Raw genomic sequence first — 25,406 nt, forward strand, 5'->3', positions numbered from 1 at the left:
CAGCTTCTCAAAACCAAAACAGATGTTGCGGAGACAGTAGTGATAACAGAACCTTATGGAAGTTCAAGCGCAAATGAGGATGAAGCAGCTACAAAGCCAGATGAAGAGATTCCGCCCACAACACAGGAATACATAGGCAATATTTTGGTCAACGATCTGGCGCTGTCGGACAGCGACAGTGATGATGACTGAGTTAATAGTTAGGTTTTGAGTATTTAAGTTTAATTATAAGTAAATAATATGTAGTAATATGTCAATGTTTAGTGTAATAGTGTGATATTACGATATGAGAGTTAGTTTCTTTTAGTTAAATAAACAAAATCGTTAAATTGTAATTCGAGTTCAGGGATTTAGTAAATAAATAAGACGATTAGCCTACTTGCCAAAGAAAACGAGTATATCTTTTATAACCATATATTCGTGCATTTATCTTTGACTGGTCTTTGGTTGTTCACATATCAGTAATAAGATATACATAGTTCTTTATTTAATACTTGATCCATGGAGAGGTACTTTCTTAACAACCTTTTTCTGACAAATCACGCGTGAGTCGTGTCAAGCTGTCATCTTATTTTTGTTCAGTTTTGCTTGGCATTTCATTGTGGAGAACTTGAACAAATCGTTCAATTTTATTACGAAAATTCACTTTGTGTAAAGAAGGTGTTTCGCAAGCTTCGCTCAACTTATAGTCAACATAATCGGCCTACTGAACATACTATTCTCAACTTGAGACCCAGCATTCATTATTTAATAATATTCGACCACGTCCAGCATTCGGTGAAGAAAATATAGCAGCCGTAGCTGAGAGTATACCCGAGGACCGTGGAGAGTCGATTCGGGCCGTTCGCAGCAACTCGGGTTGACGTTTGGACCTCCCAAAGCTACATCGCTTTGCTCCATGGACTCTGGAAATATTCCAAGAAGATCCCACATTTTCGAAACAGAATGTGTTCAGTGATGAAACCCATTTCTGTCGAAATATGTCGCATCAATCAAGGAATTAATAGACAGAGCACTTCGGTAAGCAGAAAATTTAATGCTTTAAATGAGGCTTTCAGTCGATCCAACGGATGGACTCTCTGAGGCGTAGCCGCTGCCAACATTTGAAAGAGATAATCAGTTAAAACTAAACGCCAAAGAATGTTCTGGACTGAAAAACAGACATCCAGATTACAAGTAGTCTCGTCGTCAACATATGTATACATACATATATTTTATAATTTTGTATCTATCTCGACTAGGTCAGCGGATATGTAGCATCATAATGCTTGGCAACCCTACAACTCGTGAACGTATTGTGGCCACATTTCTCTTTCTTAACAGCGAAGGTCAGCTCCATCGTGAGGAACGTGTCCGCTATTTACATGCTAAATTGGCGCATATTAAGCGACTTATAACGCTATTCGATAGCAAACGTACAAAGGAGATAGCAATGGCTTACGCGACCGCAATGGCTAAGAAATATGAGTTGAGATATGAGCGTCTTAAAGGCATAAGCGATAACGAAAAGGTGTTGGGAACAACGAAACCGATCACAATATGGCACAAAGGTGGAGCGGCAGCTACAATACACGAAGAGATACCACTTGCAAAACAGAAATACATAAGCGATTTTCTGGGTAAAGATCTTGCGCTGTCGGATATAAGCAGCGACGATGACTGATGTCTATTTATGAGATTAATATTTTATGTTTAAGTTTGAATGTAAATAGATAAATTAAAATAATAATTTATAATTAGTTAAAAGAATCTGTTATTTTCTAAATAATAAACCTATATGAGTTAGGATCTTTAGTTTAGGAAACAAAACAAACCACAGTGGTGTTTAATGTGAAATCAGGGATGGGATATGAATGAACAGGAAAAATTAATTTAGTTAATAAACTCGAGTAAATACCCAAACTTAAAATTCAAAATAAACTGATCAAGAAATCTTTCGTATGAGTTGCAGTTGCTGCTTCTTCCTACAAATATATGCTACATTTATACATATATTTATAGTTCAATTGAGGAAAGAACTACAATTAGTAGGACATGACAGTGTTGAATTGGCTGTAACTCACATGCAGCGCTTTCATAAATGTTAACACGTTTTGTATTCGAAGGACACAAATTCACTGGGACAGAAAAATCAACATACAAGACAAAGAAAACTCTCAATCAACAATTCCAAAAAATGGAACAAAAGCGAGAGGRAGAATATAAATTAGTACTCACACCTATCCTATTTTAAATTCTGAATAATAAAAATAAGCGCACGTTTYGTTTGGACTACTTTACTTTTAAACGCGACTTTCTCGAAACAACATTTTTCAAAACCGCTACAGCGTTTACTACCAGTCATATGATACGATTATTCTAAAAAATTTTTTTTCACAAAAAAATGGAATTGACTGTGTTTTTCGTGTTCTGTTAGCTCTGTTATCCAGTAATTTTTTGATTTTTCACCGTATTTTATTGTTTGGAAAATGTCTTATAGCGAGAAATTTATTTCAGGTTTACTCCACGGAGAAGAACGGAAACACTGCAGTAGTGGACACTATTTAGCGCGATTAAAAATCGAATATTGGCGGACCAAAACGACCAAGATTTTGGATAAATTCGACTTTTCTTACGCAGTCATTTTGTCAATTTTTGATTTTTTCCCGTGTTGTCATTGAACGGAAAAATTTCGTTAAAGAAATTTGTATATTTTTTAGGCTTTACCTACGGAGAAAACCGAAATGAATTTTTTTTTTAGCTTCAAAAGCTTCATTTGCTCTCTTTCAAATTTTAAAACAATGGATACAGTCGTTTTTTATTCGAAAAATCGTCTTTATTCGGCTGTCGCACTTGGTGCGCTCAGTCAATTAATGTAATGAAGTGCCACCTAGCCCACCCTGACAAGTATGTACCTGCACATGTGAACTCATTCAGCCGTTTGTAGCATCAATTAACATCGAACACTTTTCATGGGTGGCTCAACTGACCCACAAAACGCACGCGATGAGCCAAAAATTTWGTTCTGTGCAAACTTACACATGTAATGTAAACACATAATACGAGTAAATGCAAAAAATTGTCGAGCTGATATTTACATAATGCTTTGCGCCATAAATCTACTTAAAACTAATTAATGGCGAAAGGAAAACTTTTACGCTGTTCAATCGTCATTTGKTATGCAGGTGTGCGCATGTTTGTGTGTGTACAAGTTCTTTATTATTTTATTATATGTATGTATGCGCTTTGTATGTTTRCAGTTTTTCCCGTTAGTTTAACATAACCTAAAGCTGTTTCAACCGCAGCTGGTGCATCAATTTACGACTCCGAGCGCCATTTATTTAACACACATACACATACATACATAGAAAACACTTAAGCACATGCTTACACCACGCCATATGCAACTACATACATGATTGTATGTGTGTGTAAAGGCATGGGTAAGAAATGTCAGTGTGTGTCTGTGTGCGTGCGCTTGTAAAAACAACAAAAACTTAAAACGAAAATACTAGTCTCGTACATACTTTTCACTAATAACTCGTAATCTATTTCTGGCTGGTAAGCAAGCAAATGCCTGGCAGCCATGCGACGGCAAAACGGAACCCCACACACGCACACACACACTCATATGCTGCACGCACACTTTCATACATTGCGCTAAGATAGGATTGCTCGTAGTGCTTAAGTCACAGTTGGCGCATGTCGGCAAATAAGAGATGCGCCCTGGTTCATTTGGGTTATTGCCATGGGTTGAGTGAAAAATCTATTCCATCACTGTTTTTTGCTTGGTTGACATGTGAACATTAATTACAGACAAGTAATGCAAATATTTTTTGAAAGAAATTACRTACAAGTTTTGTACATACAGTCTCTGCTGTTTCGGTTGTTTACAAGCACATTTCATATGTACGAGGTGTGTTCAAAAAGTATCGCGAATTTTGTATTTTTTTTTCAAAAATTATTTATTTATTCATGAATATCTATTTTGTCCCCTTCAAAGTAATCCCCATGAGATATTATGCATTTGTGCCGACGGTTTTTCCAATCTTCGAAGCACTTCAAAAAATATTTTTTTTTATCTTCCTTAGCTCCTGCTTCGATGCTGTCTTTATCTCGYCAAGAGAAGCGTAACGTCGTCCTTTCATGGACGACTTCAGTTTAGGGAACAAGAAAAAGTCACAGGGGGCCAGATCTGGGGAATACGGTGGCTGCGGCATCATTAGTGTGTTGTTTTTGGCCAAAAAGTCGCGCACAAGCAACGATGTGTGAGCAGGGGCGTTATCATGGTGCAAAAGCCAATTTTTGTCACATCTTCTCGGCCTTCTGAGAACATTTTGTACCACCGATAAACGTTGCTTCGGTCCAAGATAGCTTCTCCGTATRCCACAGTCAACATTCGGAATGCATCCGCGCACTTAATTTCGTTTTTCAAACAAAATTTGATACAGGTTCTTTGATCCTCTTTTTTGAATAGGTAAAAATCGAAGACAGCACGTGCAAGCAAATCAGCAGCTGTCAACAATTAAATGAACATTCAAAATGGCCGAGCTTGTCGGCATAAGTGCGAGACATGAGTACCAACATAACGCCATAAAAAATTCGTAATCCGAATATACGTCACCTGCGAAAATTCRAAATTCGCGATACTTTTTGAACACACCTCGTACATATGTATATACATATATACGAGGGAGCGTCTTAAAGTTTGTAGGTTAGTAATGAACATTAAAACAGCTACATACATATAGGGTTTTTCAATAGGAATGCTACAAAAGTAGACCAAAAGGGAGAGCAAAGGGCGCCACACTTTTTCCGGCTCTTTTGACATTTCTCTTCAGTAAGGTTAGACATTTCATCACGGAAGGATATACGATTCAACAATGAGTCGAAATTATTAAAATTTACTACCAAAATTCTTAATTGGTGGTCTCTCAATTTATGGTTGTCATACCTGTAGTCGTACTGTCAGATCAACAATTGAGCATCTAGTAAAAAAATTAAAAATTTGAATCAACAGGCACAGTCAAAATGTTTCCGTGCCAGTGAGACAAAGAAGTGCCCGTWGTGTCGAGATTATTWYTGCSGCCAKCRCAACAATTGAGGAAGACTCAAATCAGTCYCTCACACRTCGTTCTCAAGCATTGCACATCTCTGTGMCGTCTTTACGACGATCCTTACARGATCAGATTGACGCAAGAACTGAAGCCGCTTRACCACCAGAATCGTCGTATGTTCCTGAATTGGGTTGAGCAATAATTTGAAAATGATYCRGATTTTCATYGAAAYCATCTTCAGCGATGAGGCTCATTTCTGGCTGAATGGCTTCGCAAAATATGCGCAAAATATGTGTTATTGTTCAGGCAGCAATCGAAAAAATACGGTTTGGTGCGGTTTATAGACCGACGATGTCATTGTGCCGTACTTCTTCCGTGATGATTAAAACCAGCATGTTACCTGGAACGAGAATCGCTACGGCTCAATGATAACCGAATATTTTTGGTCCGAATCGGATGACATGGACTTGGACAATATGTAATTCCAACAGRATGGCGCCAAGTTTGGTGAACGTGTTATCTCACGAGGTTACGTCAAGTTTATGGTTTATGTCAACAAGCCACCGACGATTGATGAACTCCAWACGAATATCGAACGTGAAATTGCTTAAATATGGACTAATTTATGCCTGAAAACCGTCGAAAATTGGTTCAGCGTTTGGACTTTGGCCATGCAAAATAAATCGAGTTCATGATGGCATCAAATATAGTATATTTTCGCAGGAATAAACACACATAACAGTTGCTTCTATGAAAATGGTATTGACTCGAATTTCATTCATCTAGAATGGCAAATATTGACGCTCTATGCCAATTTGCAGCGACAAGCTTCAAAAAGTTGCTCTCAACTTATGCTTTAACTGATGCCAGAGCACTGAATGAACTTATGACGCGAACAGTAAAGCATTCTAGAATGTCATGACACCTTATTTCCTAAGTCTGGGTCTACAGGATTCGGTTTTAAAATGTTTTAAATCGTTTTGAACTAACTTTTCTTACTTAATAAGAAAYGGTACTTGATTTCTTTACTCCGCGCATCTCATTTATTTTTCRTTGCTTGAGATTTTACTAACATTTCCTGACTTGGAAAATATATAAACAACTAAATTTTATAATCCCTCACTGAAACACTATAACATGCCCTCGTATAGTTATTAACTTACTACCCGCTGCTTGCAACAAATTGTCTTAATCATACGCAAATAAAAATTCTCCTAGACAAATRACTGTATGCAAACATGTAGATATATAAATTTACGTAATTATAAGAAGAACAAACCTACACACACTCTCTGTCTCTCTCTCTCTCTCTGTCAGATAAAAATCGTTAGCATTAGTAGTAGAATGTGCAACATACCCATCAATGAGCGGCGACTCGCGTAACACATGTTTCGCACGCTGCAACCGATAATCGAAATCATTCGCCAGACGCGTTTGTTCCGGCATCGCCAGCATGAGTGGTAAATATAGGAAAATCAAAAAACTGAAGCCACACAACACRTAACAGCCGTCAAGTAGCTGCTTCAGCAAGTTCATTGCCTTGTATGTTGGAATTTTCGGACCGAGCGAAAGACGCTGCAAGCTCACACGCTCGCTATACACTCTCGACAMACGTCGGCCAACGTCGTCTGTTAAACGGAGCCAACCGGCGTTATACTTCACATGCAATATCTTTTAAAGTGCTTTTGACGTGTCGGCTGACTATTATTTTGACKACTGACTGACTCTTCCGGCCGGCTGACTGATGACTTTCGCTCACCAACTGACACACCAACCGAATAGCTGAGTGCCTTGACTAACAGCTGGCTTGGCTGCTGCTGGATGGCGGCTCACTGACTGCTGCTTACTAGCTTGACTGCTCAGCTTAAGAACTACGTGCGCTTTGTCTTCTAGGTTTGTGTTGTTGTTGTTGGCTGCTCTAAAGTGACTCGCTGTTTTATTGCCACGTTGGAGCGTTGTTGCTCCTCTTATCTCATTGCATTTCCCTTCGACTTTATTTTGTTGTTCCGTTTTTGTTTCCTTCCTTATTTTTGCACAGTTCTCCGAACTGTCATTGTATCTGCAAATAAATAAAATCGTAAGTAAGCATGAAGTCGAGGAGACACAACTTAAGAGTCGAGTAGCGACAAGTACACGATATAAAATGAAATGGCAACATTAAAATGTGAAAAAGGGAATTATCTTTTTGAATGCAGTAGCTAACAACTCGTAGATTTAATTCCTTTCATATATGTATGTACTGATAGCGTTTTGTTGTAAGATATTACTATCAGAGCATTTTGATGCGTATTCATTTGCAGTGAGAAAGAAAAATTTAGACGAAAAACGGAATAATGAAAACAATAAAAGTTGTCTTGAAATGCAACACCCTAAAACTTAAAAAAATAATAAAAGATCATCGCTGAGTGCAAATCTTCTTCAATCTTGAGGAGTAACTGAGTAATATAATCGCCGTGAAAAGCGAGAGCTTAGTGATTTGTTTTCTACTGCTGTTGACGGCATTACAATCTTAAAATTAAATTTGTGCCACAGTTTCCAGTGTGTCTTTAAACACATCAACAACTTAGTACTTTTCAGGTAGACTYAGAACTTCATCGTAGAGCATTACTATGTTAGAACTAGAAATATGGTGAGGAACGAGATAATAATTGCTCTCGAGACAGTCGAAAAAACGAACGCAATATTGAGAAACTGTTGGATCTTCCGGTAGTGTGCTTATTTGCAAGTTTCCTCTGACTGAGAGGAAATGACTAGCTTCTTCTTAATAATAGCGCGTTAGCCGTTTCTTCTCCTTCTYCTTTTCGGTATTTGGCGCCAATTATAAATTACAAGTGTAGCCTGATTCTTCTCCACCTGATCTTTCAAACGGAATGTATTTCTTCATCTTGCTTTGCTTCCATCGCCGTGTACTGCATCGAWAACCTTCAAAGCTGGAGTTCTTTTCCGTCCGGACAGGGRCTAACTCTTGATTCTCTGAACTATGTTAATGYCGCCGTATATCTCATACAGCTCATTGTTTTATCGACTATGGTACTAGCCATTGGCAATGCCGTGACGCAATGGACCATAAATATTCCACAAAACTTTGCTCTCGAACACTTTTAAGGCCGACTTAACAGATGATGTCAGGACGGAAGTGATGAGGTAGCACCTGTTTGGAAGAGTGATTCTGCGTGTGATTTGAAGTGCTGAGAATTTGAAAAACGTTTTCATAATATATGGGTCACATAACCGGAACGAATCCGTATCCGTATAGGAATGGTTACCTCGTTACGCTTTGACACCGAAAAGTTTTTGGTTGAAGTCTTCTGACAACCAACTTGACACGGCATTTTATAACTAACTACCCACTGCAGTTGGCCATGACTGTCAAGTAGCCATACCAAAATAACTTGGGCCTTGAATGATGTATCAAAATGTGGATGACGTTAACCAGAACTCAGAAAAAAGGAACAGAATTCAACACGCTACTAAATAATGTAATGTAATGTAAAATAATTAAATTTATGCTAGGGAATRAGAGATCAGTTCTTCTTGTCTACAGCTCCGAAGATTATTTCTTATTGGAAATAAGTCTCACCTGATGCAATTCTATTATACAGAAAGTGATATATACCAAATATTTTGGACCAATCTGGAAATGAAGGACAAATGTGAAATGTGAGTGGATGAGAGAAAAAGAATAAACGCGAAAGTATAAGAGCTCAAGGCAGAAGTAACGATAATACCTCCCGCATGTAATGATTCCTTCATATGGGATGTGATAGTTTAGGTTAGGTTAGTTATACAAACTGTTTTCGCGTGAAGCCACGAATAATCCCAACTGGACTGCTAGAAACGTTTGTCCGTTCTGATTCTCAGAAGAGCTATATGATGTTCAAAGAAACCGTTGCATATCGACAACGCCTAAAGACAAGTTTTTTGCCGCTAATGCCAATTTCAGCCATTTCGTCGAGTTCGTAAATATTATATATTATAATAATAGTGCAGGAGAAAGTGTTTTGATGTTTCCAACTATTTTTCATAATTGTAACWATGATAACTTGCATGCTACAAAATCTTTAGCCACACTGCTTAAGTACCAATAGGACAGTTTTCAGTTAGGACGCCTATCATGCCAACGTTGTGAGGTTTACTAAGAGCCAGCAGTTTGCGTTCTACTATAACTACTATGAGCCAGAAGACTTATACAACCCACAAGTTCTTATTGCTTACCAACGCTTGCTGAGCACGCGCGAAACCCATGAATCAATAGTCCGAGTGTATGAAGACAGGGGACCACCTGCCACCATCATGCTGATGGAATTTGGGTAGGTAAGCTCATTGACTTAATAATTTCCAACTATTCCTTTGTAGTTAATCACCCAGTCAAGTTTAATATGGATGCTACTGCTAGACGTCTTGCACTCCTTGACGAGTTTTGAGTTCACTGCGACTCCGCCGCACACACATAACTCTTGGATGTATGTGCGGCGGAGAAGAAGGAGTAAGGTGCCGTTCCACAGTAGTCCACATTATCAAATACATATGTAGTCGAAGTGAAAAGCGATTTCAGAATGGCGGATGTGATATATTTACCAGACTTCCTGAACCAATTGTATCAGGTATGCTGAGCAAAAAGTAGTAAGACTTTTAATTTTAATTTTAATTTCCTGTCATAACTCATTCGTCTAAATATTTCTTGTCTAGGTTAGTATAACTATCTGTGCTATCTGCGTCAAATGTCACATCCAAATAATAATTATGATGAGTGAAATTATTCAACAAAAAAGTTCCAATAAAAGTTGTGTACGGAAACAAATTTCTGGTGCCGAAATGTTCAGAATGTTAGCAAAGGCATGCGGTGAATATTATTTGTCCCGAGCAAGTGTTTTTGATTGGTACAAATTATTAAAAGAGGGTTGAGAGCGCGTTGAAGATAACACTGAAGATCAACACCTCAATAAAATAAAGGAATTGGTACTTGAGGAACGCCGATTTAAAGTCAGAGATCTTACAAGCACCATTGGAATATCGAAAGAATAACTGAAAACCATTTTAAAAGATCATTTGAGCCTAAGAAAAGTTAAAACACGATTGGTTCCTAAATCACACAATATTTTCGAAAAACAACGTCGTGTTAACGTCTGTGAAACACTGCTTCCCGTTACCAGGATGTCATGAAATATATTACTACGGGCGATAAGTGTGGGATCTATGCACACAAACGATCAATTGGCCGAACATCATGACAAAGGTGAGCCACAGCCGAAAAAAACTACGACGAAAAATCAAGGTTATGTTGACAGTTTTCTTTGATTATCGAGGTGTGATGCCCTCCGAATTTCTTCCGACCGGTAAAATCGCCAACAAGGAATGCTATTTTAGTGTTTTGCGWCATTTGCAAGAAGTTGTTCGTAAAAAGTGGCCGGAATTTTGGGTYGACAATTCTTGGCTTTTACCTCAACCATCGTATTCAACTAATCTAGCTTCGTGTGACTTGTGGCTATGCAGAAAACTCAAACGACGGCTCAGAGGAAAACGTTTTGAATCAATTGAAGACCTGGGATTGTTAGACGAGGAATGCACCACGACTTGAGGTCTATTTTGCCTATAATTGAAGACCTTAAACGTGAATCGCTATGCCCATTACAGACTGTTCTGGCAAGTGAATTTAAGCACTGTTTCGTAGGTCGGCAACAATGAAGGCACCAARTGTATTACGGCCAAGGGGGACAACTTTGAGAGAAACGCCTATTAGAATCCATAGCGAGTGGTTGTATAGTACAATTATTCCTGCAAGTGCYCTGAACACCGGTAGTTCGCAAAAGTTTTATTATTGAGTCGGGACAACAAGCTCTAACTCTGAACATTTGTACGTTTTCAATGAGTTGGGCCTCTTTACTCACTTAGCCGCTATATTTGTGAAGTTTCTATCCATTGATTGCACATCTCCATAAAGGAAGAGAGAATTCCACGACACAATTTTCATAAAGACAGCTTTCACTATTTCACAAAAACTTCTGCAAGATTTCTTGCAATCAAATATGTATGCGTTAATGCTCAGCATTTATTWAATTTCTCCATTGCTCTACCTAACCTAACTTTCGCTACACAACTTTGCTGCAAAATTACTTTTCCAGAACTTTCATTTTTGTTGCTCATCTAAATTAAACACACTTTTTGCTGCGCAATCGCCTCAGTAAATATTTACACGCACACAAGCTTATTTGGTAGCAAACACAAAAATATGCCACTCKCTGTTAGCTGTTGTTTTTGTATTCTCTCGATGCATGCGAATAAACTATTCCAGCGATGAACYGCATATCCTTTAACAGCACATACGCGGATAGAAAGGCATACGTCTGTATGTTTGTAGTCAAATGTATCAAATGGCCTTAAACAAATGCGCGCTGAMAGTCTGCATGTGACACGCACACACACACACACACACATGTGCGCTAACGATGGCAACTAGCGCACTGCAGCAACTGCCACAGACAGTGTCATATCACAGCGCGTTGCCTGTCTCAGCGCTCAGCAGTCAACAGCTGACTGGCTGCCGCGTGCAAACTGGACGTGGATGCGGGAGGTAGAGGGTGTTGGGAGGAGTTGGAAAGAGGTGTACGWAAACTGCCGACTGAGCTGACTGTGCTAGAAGCTTGAGTACCAAAAAAGCCAGTTGCTCGCTGCCTGGACGCGCCGCCGCCGCCACTGTGCACTCGATTGCATTTGAGATTTCAAATTACAAGCAACGAATTTGCGAAAGTATGTAGCGGGAAGATATAGGTATGTACGCAAACACATATATGTATATATGGTAGATAATATTATATATAAATATACATGAATGTGCTTTCATTTGTGTGTTTGTATGTTTGAGAACGCCGGCATATTTACTTGACAGCAATTTACACATTTGACATACACACAACTCCCTATATAAGTATAATAAAGTATATATGTATGCGTGTGTATAAATTCATATAAAATGTCTTTCGCCAACGATAAGCGTAATAGATTGGGGTGAAGTGCAACAAATGGGTGGCACGATAGATGGTGGTTACCAAAAATGTGCGACAGCAGGCGGGCGGCATGGGTTAAAGCTACTATTGCTGGTGCTGGCATAACTGTGGCATCCAGCGTTAGTTGTGTCGGCATACCACCAACCAATTTGACTATGCTTCGTATGTCCTCTGCGAAAAAGTTTGCCACAACTCGCTTGCGGCATTCTTAATTTCGCCCATTTCCCTATTTCAACTCGGCTGGCTCACTGGCTGACTGGCTGCTTGGTCGCTTGGCTGCCTCTGACTGCTTGTTGGCTCCCTAACGCTRCTTGAGCACCAGCGCTTTACTGTGCAACCTTTTTCGTTGTTGTTGTTTCCGCTTTTTTTTTTGCAGTGTCTTTAACCTGCTTTCGGTGCGGCAGTCAACTACAGTTTCTATGAGTACTTTTATGACTTTGACTTGGACTCAAAATTTATTTTAGCGTTTTTTTATTTTTTATTTTTTTTAGGATTTTCGCAAACTTTTTTTTGCATAAGTTTTTTTATTTTGATTACAACTTGCTGTCGTTGTTGGTGCTTTTTTGGCAAAATTTTTTTGATAACTGTTTTTGTGTTTCAAACCCGCACAAGATGTTGCAACGGGTATAATAGTCTTCTCCTCTTGCCGTTTCTTTATAAGAGCTTGAGCCATGCTAAATAGTTTAGAATTATATAATATAATATATCGGAGACCAAATCACTAAAGGCCGCCGAGGGAAGCAGAGAAAGAGTAAAACCTCCGCCCCGTTTGAAAGACCAGCTGGAGCAGGACCTGGACCTGGTTGCASTTGGAATCTTCARTTGTCGTCAAACARCGTAAAGAAAAAATGATTGGTGCGATGTTGTAAACTCGGCTATAATCGCATAAGCGTTGTCTATGCCAATAAATTATATAAAGAAATTACTAAATACCAATTTTTACTMATTTCTTTCTGCTTGTTTGAGTGATCGAAAGTCCATTAGTTCCCATGTAAGTCATATAAGCAATGTCTGATGACCGTCTTCCGTTCGTTGGTTCAAAAGACAGGCACATAAGAGCCAGACAATAGGCGGCCRCACATAAGTAGGTCATTATTATGCCTCTTCAGCTGCCAGGTGGTAACAAAATAAAGTCTTATCCAGCAACTCAGTGGATTTGGTAACAAAAAATTGATGTTCTTCTACCCCAGCCAATGTCTCGGGAGCTTGGATTATATCCCATCTCATCCGGCTGAAGACTGGGTGTTCGCATAAAAAATGTTCCATAAATATTCATTTCCTAAAAGTGCAAACATAAGGGTAGAGACCCTATTTTAAACTCTACAATGTTGCCAAGTTCTCCTTTGCGTAGAATTAAGAACTTTTTGCGTAAATTGTGCAGACCAGCTCGCTTGCTTTTCATTTCTTTCTATTCCTATATGGCTGATAGCCAAATCGAATTGCTTGCTGAGAGTATATCCCTTATYGCCGCTTGGCTATCCACTAGAAGATTCACGGACTTGCTGGTTAAGGCAGAAGCCCACTTAGCACTAATCTAATACAACCACTTTTTCCACCTTAAAAACTGATTTGTAGTCAACTAGCTTAAAGCTATCTTCCGAATATGAATTATTCCTGTTTCACTCCTTAATCCGACGGTGATCATGTAGATTTCTACGTTGGAACTGTCGATCACAGAGCCATTGATTTATTGTATCAATTTTCTACTACCCAGCAAGCAGGTCCATCGCCCCTCAGCGACTTACGATTAATCCGCAAAAATTAAGTAAAGCAGATTTCATAAATGTCTCACTGCCGCTCCCAAATTGGCGGAACTCTATAGTTTCTACGCCTACCTATTTGATAACTTTACATTTGTATTAGTACATGGACTTAAAACTTAGAAAGCTTTATTTCTTCTCTAGTACTCATAGTATTATTTTCTGGTTAAAAAATTACCAAACACAAACCTATGCATTCCAATGATGCATCAGTCATAATTTTGAAATACGGAGCATTGAAAATAGTCGGAATTTAGGTAACTGAGAGACTTGCATTCATCAAACGCATCGCTACTGGTGATGATGGTAACAAGACGTTGGTTTATGAATATGCCGTCGAAATTTTTCAATAGTCTAAGGACGTCGCTCCCAAACTGAGGCGAAATCGAAGAACCACAAGAAGATTGGTCGTTTTCTTTGACAAACTGAAGCCATTCTTTAGAGTCCAGCAGTCCGTTAGAGCACTAGTTGGCAATTTTTAAGAGTCTACATGAAGCATTTCTTTGTAGAGGAACCGATTTATGGCTAGAAAATTTAAGGAAATTAAATGTTCATGATTTTTCGATAACGTGTCCGCACATTCTAACATGATTATTATTGTTTTTTGGGAAAAACACTAAATTACAATAATTATTAAGCCACGGTATTCGCCAGATTTGGCATTCAATAAGTTTTTTCAGTTCTCGAAACTGCAAATCCACTTCTGGGAACGCGCAATGAATCGCTAAAGGTGTGGCTTACCTATAGCAAATTTATGGAAATTTGATGGACGCCTTAGCATTATTGCWTTAGCTCCAGAAGAGACTATTTTGAAGGCAATAATAAAGATTTGTAATAAAAGATATTCAAATTTATTCAGATGGCACTGTGCTAAACTAAAAACGAGCTTGTGGTACCGATATTGAACCAAATGAGACATCATTTAGCGTTCAAGCTACCGATTATAAGGCACTCATTTCTTGCGGTGGACCTTGAACTAAATTTTTCGGGCAATAATAAAAATGTCTTCATAAAATCGGCTGATTATATCTTAGGGGAACACATTTCTATTTTGTGCCGAGAATGCCTAACAGCAATCTACTTATTTCCCTGACTACTGAATATAGTATATAAGACACATATTTCTTGATTTGAGCCAAATATTAAGGTTCAATTTGTGAGATATCTTAACAAAATTAGACGCGATTATACAACTATGAATTATACAAATTTACAGCGAAAATAAATAAAATCGGATTTCAACTCGTTCCAACTATCGAATACCAGCACCTAAGATGCTAAATTCCAGTAACAAGACTCCCAGTAATTTACTTTTGCTTTGAGCTGGGAAGTAAAGCTACTCCTTCCCTCTCCGCCTATCCTTCCGCATTATTCCCTACCATAATTAATATGTACAGGCACTGCGCTATATTTAATACCCTTTAGTCAACAACCGCATATGAGAATGACTAACGATCGGTGCCGCGCGCAATTTGTCATACATTACAAATTTGTATTTCAACTTTTTCAACGTCTTTTTGCGAATTTTCTTTTTAAAATTTCTTCATTTTGATTACAACTTATTTTCGTCATGGCTTGCGTTGTTTTTGTTATCTTTTTGAAGTATTTTCTTTATTTTGTTTGCAGACGAGCGATTGTGTTGCCTGGCGTATAGCGACAGTGAGTTATCAAATTGTGTACATAACGACGGTGACAGCAGAAAATAAAAGTATAGATAATGGATTCGGGCAAAAATGAAGAAAATAAAATAAAACATGAGTTTAAAGACAAAATTAAAGAAAAAAGAATGATAACAATACCAAAAAGCATAGCTGTCAAAGTTTAACCCAAATTTTTATTTGTAGAAAAATTGCGGCCACGTTTTCTTTTTCGGTCTTAATTTTCTTAATATTTTTGCTAAGCCAAGGCTGTGGGTATTAATATTAGGGTGGGTGGAAAAAACGAATGCTCGAAGTTCGAAAATTGTATTCTTAGACACCTCTTCCAAAGTCTCGGCAAGTAAGAAAAATCATATCTCGTTTATATGTACTGTATTCATTTAGTACACCATGGCGTATGAGCGACACAATATCAATAAATCACTTGTATGAATGCTCAGTACATTTAAGGCATTGCTTTAACAGTGTATAACTTTTATAGGAGTGATTTTATGAAAAAAATCATTAAAATCATTTTTGTAGAGCGGAAAATTTTTTAAACAAATGTCGTCTTCTATATGTTGTAGGTTGAGTTATTCAATGCAAAATATTAAAAAATCTCTGAGTATATAAGTACATGGGAGAAGAAATGCGATTTAGGCGCGGCTTAAATTGGAGATAGAGAAACTAAGCTGAATTGAGGCGGCGTTTTCAAACAAAAAAAAATCAGCTTGTCAAATAATATACACCCTAATGTAAATATATATAAATATACCTATATCTAATCATAATGTTGGTTTCTAAGAATACTAATGCAAAAAGCTTGCTAGCTCATCGGGCTGCCCAGCCTTTGCCTTTGCTACGAATTTCACTGTCACAAGCTTTTTTTCGGTTCGCTTTTTAATTTTTTTGCCCCATTATTATAATATTTGTTTTCATCTTATTCTATTTGCCAACCATTCGTCCTTTTAGCGCATATAATAATAATTCTTTGCATTCCTTATGAAATATTTAGCCACAAAAGGACACTGACACTCCCACACACACACACACACACACACACACACACACTTGCAAACGCACAAGCAAACAAAAAATATATAAAAAACCAACGAAAACAAAAACAACACACAGCAAACTAAGAAAAAACATTAAGACAACGAACGGGCATAATAACGGTTAGCGGCAGTGGTGCTGCCAGCCGACGCAAAGGAGGAAGCAAACAAAACCTTTTATGTAATTTCCTTTTGGTTAAACTTTATCACAATAAAACTTCTACACTCAGCSGCTGTTTGTATGCAAGAATGTGCCGTTTCTCTCTCTCTCTGTGTGTGTGTGTGTGTAGCTGCTTACTCGCCGTAACTAAGCAGCATGCTGTAGCGACTGGAAGTGCTAGAGGAAGCAATACAGCATGCAAAACCTACACACATCGAGTCACACACACACACACATGCACGCACGCACACATATGAGCGCAGACACTTGCAAACAACGTGCAAACTTTGAAGTGGAATATTTTTGTTTACTCTTCTGCTGTCACCATAGCGCAAAAGCATATGAGTGCGTGTGTATGTGTTTGAGTTAATRTATGAGTGTGTGCATGTGCGTGGCAGGCAGCCGGCCTCCTGCGCGTCAGTGGCCRCTTTGTGGCGCTTGTGCGCTTTGCCGCAGCTTGCTGACTGACTGGCTGCCATTGCTATGTCGCATGTGCGCTTGAGCGCCCGTTTACGTCGTATGTGTGGTTAGGTGTGTGAGTAAATTTATCAACATCTTGTTGTTGTTGCATAAAGCATATAAAGCTGTAGCTGCATATATGCAAGTCCATGAGGCGCTCTAGTCATACACGCGCCGCTTTACATGCTCGCGCAACGCGCWCCACCTTCGCYAGCGYCGCGCTCTGTCGCCCACCAACACACGCTTGCCCCACATTTGATGCCAGACAAAATTGCGTATTCTGAATGAGCCCAGTAAGCGTTGTTTGTGCGCTGACGTATTGATTAGAATCCATTGATAAAGGTAGAGCGGCCGCGCGCTCGCGACCTCCCGCCTTCCTTCGCCGCTTTTTGCTAAACATTGCTTATCTACACCCACACACACACATATACAATGCAATGCGTTTACTACKTGCACACACGCACACACACATTTTCACTCGCATTAAACGCTGCCTCACACCCGGCCATATCGATTTGCTGCTCAAATTTAATGCCTCCTCCATTGCTTGAATACACGCCCAGCTTTAGAAATTCCACTAGCTGCATTCGCTACAAACGCTTACTGTTGAGCTGTTGGTTTGTTGTCTGTCGCTGGCGTTGTCGTTGTCGCTATGCTCTGCACCATCGCATTTCGGCCGCCTACCCGCCCGACTGGCCATTAAAGCCTGTTCGCCTACATTGACTAGCTTTTGTTGGCGCAACATGGCGTATGAGTAATTAACATTTGCTGCAGGCCATTGTGAAAATKTATGCTATTGTCCTAAAGAGCATACACACAAACGCAACTCTAAAGGCGAATATGACAGTCGCAAAGCCTAAATGCATTTGTATATGTATRTATGTATGTGTRTGTGTATGCATGTTTATATGCATGTGTGTGCAGTCACAACCATTTCTGCTATTGTTTATATGTATGGCCAGCAATTAATTTGTTTGTCTGCTCTTGTCTCTGTCTATGCTTATAAGCAGGCAAATACGCAGTTGTATAGGTGTAGATGTGTGTGTGTGTGCTTTGGTGCACGCGCTCGTCTGTTTATGTGCATTGTCTGGGGCACATTGTTTGGTTAGTTGGTCAGGCGGTAAGTGCAGGTGCCACTCTCGTGCATACACACTCACATGTGTGTTTTGCTGAAATGTTGCCAAATGCCATAGCATGCAACACTCGCCTGCCAGCTGCGCAACAATGGCAATTTTAATTATTTTTGTCGCACTTATAATTATGAATGAGCTGAGCAACTTTACCTGCATATGTACCATATGTGCATGCAGAGTTAAATATATACATGTGTATATGTGCACTTAGACTACATTTGCTTGCATGTTTGCTTGTGCTCACCTTCGTAATCAGCAATTTGCCGTAAATTTGTCACGTGTGTTGCACGTTGCCACAGATGCATTACCTTTATTGAGATTATAACTATTTATTTACAATTACATGCATATACCAACAGTCGTATTAACATATGTATATATACATATATATATTATTTGTATTTTTTACGTGCTCAAGGCCGTATTGCTCGCGCGTAAATACATTTTCACTGTAAGTTATATTTTATTCTTATTTTCTTTTAATATATTTTTGCTTTCATTCTTGCCAAAATATTCCCGTATTTGTATAGGCACACACGCGCACACACACATATTTGCATATACATACATATACAAGTTGTATATTTATATTTATTTGGCCTACTTCACCAGCATTTCCGTTCTGCACTGTGGATTCGMCCGTTGCGCGCACTCAAGTAACGCCTTGTACTCGCAAGCATCACTGCAATAAGTTAACGGTATACATTTTTACATACATACGTGCAGCAAGTAGCGCTCACACAAACACACACACACACACACACACACACATACACATACACATAAATAACTTATATTTGTAGTCATTTATTGTATTTTGATATGATTTATTTAGCTTTTTGAAAATCCATATTTCTCATTATAAATCTGTCACGCACTATTCAATGGAAGATAAATAGATTTTAGCCACTGTGGACAGAGAAAAATGATGGCTGAACCACAATTTGGCGCAAATAAAAAAAAAAACAAAAAGCGAACGAATTAAAATGAATGCGGAAAAAACTTCTTGAAAAAAAAGGAAAGTGGGAGCAATAAATATGGTAAATAAAATGAGTAATAGAAATTGACGGAAACTCTAACATACGAAATTAATCAAGTAAACTCTGCAAATATTTGAAAGCAAAATAAAAAAAATTAAAATAAAATTTTCAGTAATCAACAAAACTTAAAATACATAACAAAAACAATGAAAATTGTTAAAAACAAAAAACACAAAATTTATATGTTTATGAATAATATTACTTAAGAAAGTAAAAATAACGGTTAATACTACTATTTTCAATAGCCGTTTTTTGACAGATCACGCGTCAGTCGTGTCAAGCTGTCATATTATTTACTCTGTACCCAAACAACAAGGTGAATTTAAACTACGCGCGTCGAAGGATTTGGAGAATTATTTTTTTTAGGTTGGTAGTATTGTCAGTCACATTTATGTCAAATTTCATGTCAAAATATGCATTAGTGTTTGAGATACGTGTCGTTTTGTGAGCTGCTGAAAGTGAGTTTTTCGTTTTTTGCGAAGTCATCATCATGATGTGATCATTTCGCCAAAAACTCGACACATATCGTTCCGCAACCACCGTATTCAACTGATCTAGCGCCGTGCGACTTCTGTCTGTTCACCAAGCTCAAAATACCGCTCCGGGAACACCGTTTTTATACGATAGAAGAGATTCAAGCCGCAGCGAAGACGGAACTAAAGGCCATCCCGGAAAGTGACACTACAACCAGTGTTTCGAAGGCCTACGTCTGAAAAACGTTTACTAATCACTCAACTTCATTACGAAAAATTCGCGTTCTCTAAGGAAAGTGTTTCGCTCTTCTTATGATCAATATAATCAGCCTATTGCGCGCACTATTCACAACACCAACAAGCAACTTGAGACCCAGCATTCATTATTGGATAATATTTGATCCGAATACACCACGTCCGGCACGCAGTGAAGAAAATGTTGCAGACGTGTACAGGAAGAACGTGGAAAGTCGATTCGGCACAATTCGCAGCAACTCGGGCTAACATATGGAACTACTTTTACGCATTTTACGTCGAGACCTTAAGTTGAAAGCGTACAAAATACAGCTTGAGCAACAACTGCAGCCGCTCGACCTTCACAAGCGACATCGCTTTGSTGTATGAGCTCTTGAAAGGTTTCAAGAAGATCCGACTTTTCGTGCCCAATTTTTATGAGGTTCATTTCTCGGTCAATGGGTGTGTAAACAAACAAAATTGCCAAATTCGGGACGAAGAGCAACCTGAAGAGATTCAAGAGCTGCMATTTCATCAAGAAAAAGCAACGTGTTGGTGTGGTCTGTGTGCTGGTGGAATCATTGGTCCATAATTCTTCAAAACCGATGTCGGTGAGACGCAACCGTTAATTTGATTTGTGAAATTGAACCTCGTGACACCAGCGACATTCGGTGCCAAYAATATGGTGCCACTTTGCACACATCGGCATCAATAATTGGCCACCGATATGTAAAATCCAAAGTCTACGCGGGCATTTTCGTATCCAGGTATTGGAGGTATTTATCGCGCGTGTCATTCGCAAGTTACTAGTCGAAATGTAATCGATTCGTAGTAATGAATCGTCGAGTAATCGATAATTGGAAACGGATGACCCATCTTTGACGTAGCCGTGGTTAAAATTTGAAAGAAATAATCTTCAAAACATGGGGGGGGGGGAAACCTTTCTATTCGTAAACAAGGAAATTTCCCGACTTTTGTGACTGCTGGCAGGGCGGAGTACCTTGAAGTTACACTAGACTCTAAAGAAATTACTCCCTACATCTCGGAATGGAGAGTTCTAGACAGAGCTCTAGAGATCTTGAATGATTTRTGCCCGTAGAGCAGAACTTATGAGTATTCAAACTACAAAAGTACCATTTGGAGTCCTACAAGGACGCTATCCTATGACCGCATGAGATTGATGAGCTCGTTAAGCTCTTGTGTGTAGGACTACTATTAAAAGCTACTGTTCTCTGCAAACTAATAAAGTTAAAGAGAAAGCGCTTTGGTGGACATTGAAGCTAACGGCGATAAGGTCTTCGAGTAGAGCAGAGCTCCAACAAAGCCCGTAGTAATAGCCTTGGTAGCTATTAGACCCTATATAACGTAGGCTATACACAAAATAGAGTACAAGGTAGTTAAGAGAGCTTCATGAAGAGCCTTCTAAGGAAGTGTAAAGATGAGACCTCACGGTTTCTAGCAAAAAAATCTTAATCCACTGTAGTATCTGAGAAATGCTGATAGTGATTGGACCCTGGACTTCTTCTGAATACTCAATTTCATACTTATTTCGACTGACTGACCAGACAAATCGAACTTATTGTTGACTTGTCTAACAATTTGACGACTTCTTCCACTAACTAACAGCTCTGAAAAGAAACGTCGCTAAATTACACTTTGGGAAAGCTTATGCGCTTGATTAGCACTAACTTTTCGATTAGAAATCATTTCGGCTTTTTGCCATCTCTTCATTATTCTTTTGATCATGAGTAAAATATAGATAATACAAAAATATGTCTTTAAGGTAAAACAAGATCTTGTTGTATACCGAAATGAAATTAAAATCCAAAGCTTATCCAAAAGACAATGGTACTACTAGTGAACTTTAAGAACAGAGAAAAAGTGAGTCGACGGATTATGTAATAAGACATATGCCATACCGTTGGAATTCAAGTCGAGATCATGAAGTCATCGAAAACATACATCAAGCGATAAAAACAAATAAATTTAAAAACAATACCAATGAAAATATTAAAGAAACAATGCTTAAAAAACATCGTGTTGCCACCAGAGAGAGTGCAGAGTATTACAACACCTTTTATAAATCGCTTCAACTATTTTGTAAAATATTTTGATTAACATTTTGGGTAGGTAGCAACAACTAAGAACCCTACGTTCAACAAACATTACTGATAACGTCAGCTTATGAATTTAACGTCGAACTTGTCCAACAATCTAGCGAAGACCGCTCCACAAGCGCGCCGAAATCAAAGCGAGACTTATAACAAGGAAAGTATGGAATTTGGATTAAGCCTTGGCTTGCTTATTTTAAAAGCGATCAAATATTTTAAATAAAGTATGTGGAAAATTTAGGTTTGGTTTTTTTTTTTTTTTACTTCAGTCCGGTTCAATTTTGATCAGATGTTATCTGTGAATTTTTCTTAAATCCATCAATTGTTTTATTTTTTATGGAACCAAACTGATTTTATTAAAATACGTGGAAAAAAAATTTTTTTTTGTTATTTTTTGCCTTCAGTCCGGTTCAATTTTGATCAGATGTGATCTGTGAATTTTTTCTTTATATATCAATTTTCTTATTATTAATTAATTAAACTGTTGTTTTCTCCGCAACAGATGCCTTCATTTTCATTAGCACCTCCATGTTCAACGAAACGACAACATTTACTTTATTAGTAAATGTTCAAATACCAGACAAGGTCAAAACTTTGAGTGTATTTATGACTTTGATAGGCTTCTTCTATCCGTACTGCAGACATCGAAGTTTAGAAACTTGCAGGACCTCATATTTGTTGCATAACATAATTGTAAAGCGCTTATATCAAAAAGCAGTTGAAGCTCCAGCAATGTTTAACAAAGTTATAGTCACTCCCTTAAAACGTTCGCTTACTTTCTGGACTTACATTAAAAACTGAGTAAAACACTTTACTTTTCGATTAATTTGCATTCACGTTCCGTMATAAACCCCTTACGCAGCCAACTTCGCTTCTAATTAACAGCGTTGGCTATAAAAAAACCGCATGTACTTTAGGTGGTGTATGCCTCCTTGACGCGAAACTATCACAAACCTTCAACAAAGTGTCTAACTGCCAACCGGCTGTAGCATTATTCGTCTTATTTCAACGGCTTCTCTGCTGCTTTCTTACTTTTACAAAGTCATGCGTTCCGGTCTGCTTGCGTCTTATCAAATARCCAACTTAGATGGCTCTCTCCTTCAGCTAGTCTGGCAAGGGCATATATTTTTCGCTTCTACTTTAATTTGCTTTGCTTTGCTATTTTTCGTTTTAGATTTTATTTTGCGCTTTATTTTTACTTTTTTTTATATATATATTTTTTTTTGTTTTGGTTTTTTATACCATGTACAGGGTAGGTTGTGTGCCAGGAAGTTTATAATACCCAGAAGGAAACGTCGAAGATCTTATAAGATATATACATATACATATATAAATGCCTCAGCGTGACGAGCTGAGTCGGTTTAGTCATATCCGTCTGTATGTATATACCCGAACTAGTTCCTCAGTTTTTGGAGATATCAATCTGAAGTTTTGCACACGTTCTCTTCTCACCAAGAAGCTGACCTGCAAGTTCTTGCATAGATAACTTTTTCATTTGACGTGACAACTTCACGAATTTCAACAAGGATTATTATTCAATGTAAAAGTATAATCTCCGAAAAAATGCTTCATATCAGACGACTATAGCTTATAGCTGTCATACAAAGTGATCAATCGAAATGAGGTACTTATAAGGAAAACTTCTTTATTTGACCAGATATCTTTACGTAATTTTACATAAATTATTGTCCATGGTAGTGCTATAATATTTGAGCAAATCATTCAGATACGTCGACTATAGCTTATAGCTGTCATACAAACTGAACGATCAAATTTAAGTTTTTGTATAGAAAACTTTTTTACTTGAMAAGACATATTAACGAAATTTGGTACAAATTATTTTCCAATATAACGCTATAATCTCMGAACAAATCGTTTTGATCGRGCAACTATAGYATATAGCTGCCATACAAACTGAATGATCACAATAAAGTGCTTATATAGAAAACYTTTTTACTTGACAAGATATATTAACGAAATTTGGCACAAATTGTTTGCTGTAGTAGAGCTGTAATCTCCAAGCAATAAGCTTTGATCGGATCACTGTAGCCTATAGCTGCCATACAAACTGATAAATCAAAATTAGGTACTTATAAAGATAACTTTTTTTAAGACAAGATATATTCACGAAATTTGGCACAAATTATTGTCCATTATTTCCGAATAAATAATTCAGATCGGTCCACTATAGCATATAGTTGTCATACTCTTGTACGGAAACCTTTTTTTTTTTTAATTATGACGCTTCACGTCTTTTCTTGTGTTCTTTTATTTATTATTTTACTTCTTTTTATTTCTTTTTATATATACATATATATTTTTTTATTTTTTTCATTTTTAAATTTCTTCATTTTTATCTTCCTACAATTCCCGCTACTGCCAGCCAACTGCCATTGTGCCACCACAGCGAAGATACTAAAAAAGTAGTTCACTGCCTTGGATTGCCCGTTCGTCGTCTGTTTGTCTGGCAGCCGCACTATTTGGTGTTACAATTCACACCCACATACAGTCGCGCGCACAGTCAGACACTCGCAACAAATCAGCTTTAGATACAAATGCCCTGATAGTGATGCCTAACCCATATACAAATATACATACATACACACATAAAACAGATATGTATGTGTGTAGTAACGCTAACAGGGCGAATAGTATTCAATCTCGACATCAGCTACAGCATCTTTAGCGGCCGCCTTGCTATGCTAAATCGCTTAGTTGTTGTTGTTTTGTGTAGGGCGGCACGGTGTTAAGTTTATTTCACATTTTATTAGTCTACTTACAGGCGTTTAACTGCGTGTGATTCTAACACTTCGCTTTTATATATTTTCAGTTTCACGCAGTAACACACATACACACACAGATAAACTCACACATTTATAATATGAAAGTAAATAGGCTGCCATGCCGTGGCATTTAGTATGCATGTATGTCGCTGGCCATCCGCGCGTAAATTACACATTAATGAGAGATATTATCTAACTACAATTAATTAGGTTAAACGTTTCGAAAGCAGTACAATTGTACGACTATTTTTGGTTGAACGAACAGGCGAATACGCGAAGTGCTCGTATCGTGTGTCCGTATGTTTTTTTTTTTTTTGTTTTGGTTTTTTTTTTCTTTTTTTGCTGCTGCTTCCTCACATTCGCGTCACGGTCGTTTTTGGTGCGTTTTTTCTTTTTTTGTTTTGTTCGTTTTCGTTTTTTCAATTATGTGCTTATCCGACGTATTTTTTATTCGCACGAAATCGGCCTGCTTTTACTCGTTTTATGTTGCCACAACGATTTTGCCGCGTATGCAACAGCGC

The 25,406-nt window shown here is 38.0% G+C and overlaps 2 protein-coding genes across 4 annotated transcripts in view; one reads left to right on the forward strand and one right to left on the reverse strand.

Annotated features, from left to right (window-relative positions):
* Positions 1-335, forward strand: part of LOC108978658 (RNA polymerase II elongation factor ELL3-like) — a 5,038-nt gene extending 4,703 nt beyond the window's left edge. Inside the window, exon 2 of the mRNA XM_018949044.1 lies at positions 23-335. Within this exon, the coding sequence (XP_018804589.1) occupies positions 23-192 (170 nt within the window). The 3' untranslated portion in view covers positions 193-335. The remainder of the gene's footprint in view (positions 1-22) is intronic.
* Positions 1-25,091, reverse strand: part of LOC108978657 (dipeptidase 1) — a 76,033-nt gene extending 50,942 nt beyond the window's left edge. The window contains exons 1-2 of one of the 3 annotated variants that reach the window (XM_018949040.1): positions 24,973-25,091; positions 6,394-7,095 (exon numbers count right to left, since the gene is read on the reverse strand). In XM_018949040.1, coding sequence (XP_018804585.1) covers positions 6,394-6,572 — 179 coding nt within the window. In that variant the 5' untranslated portion in view covers positions 6,573-7,095; positions 24,973-25,091. Of the gene's footprint in view, positions 1-6,393; positions 7,096-18,488; positions 18,575-24,882; positions 24,932-24,972 lie in introns of those variants that run through there. The other 2 variants (XM_018949042.1, XM_018949043.1) reach the window with 2 other exon arrangements.
* Between the last annotated feature and the right edge of the window lie 315 nt (positions 25,092-25,406).

This window comes from Bactrocera latifrons, unplaced genomic scaffold (genome assembly GCF_001853355.1).
Source record: "Bactrocera latifrons isolate USDA-ARS-PBARC rearing strain unplaced genomic scaffold, ASM185335v1 scaffold_125, whole genome shotgun sequence".
Taxonomy (NCBI): Eukaryota; Metazoa; Arthropoda; class Insecta; order Diptera; family Tephritidae; genus Bactrocera; species Bactrocera latifrons.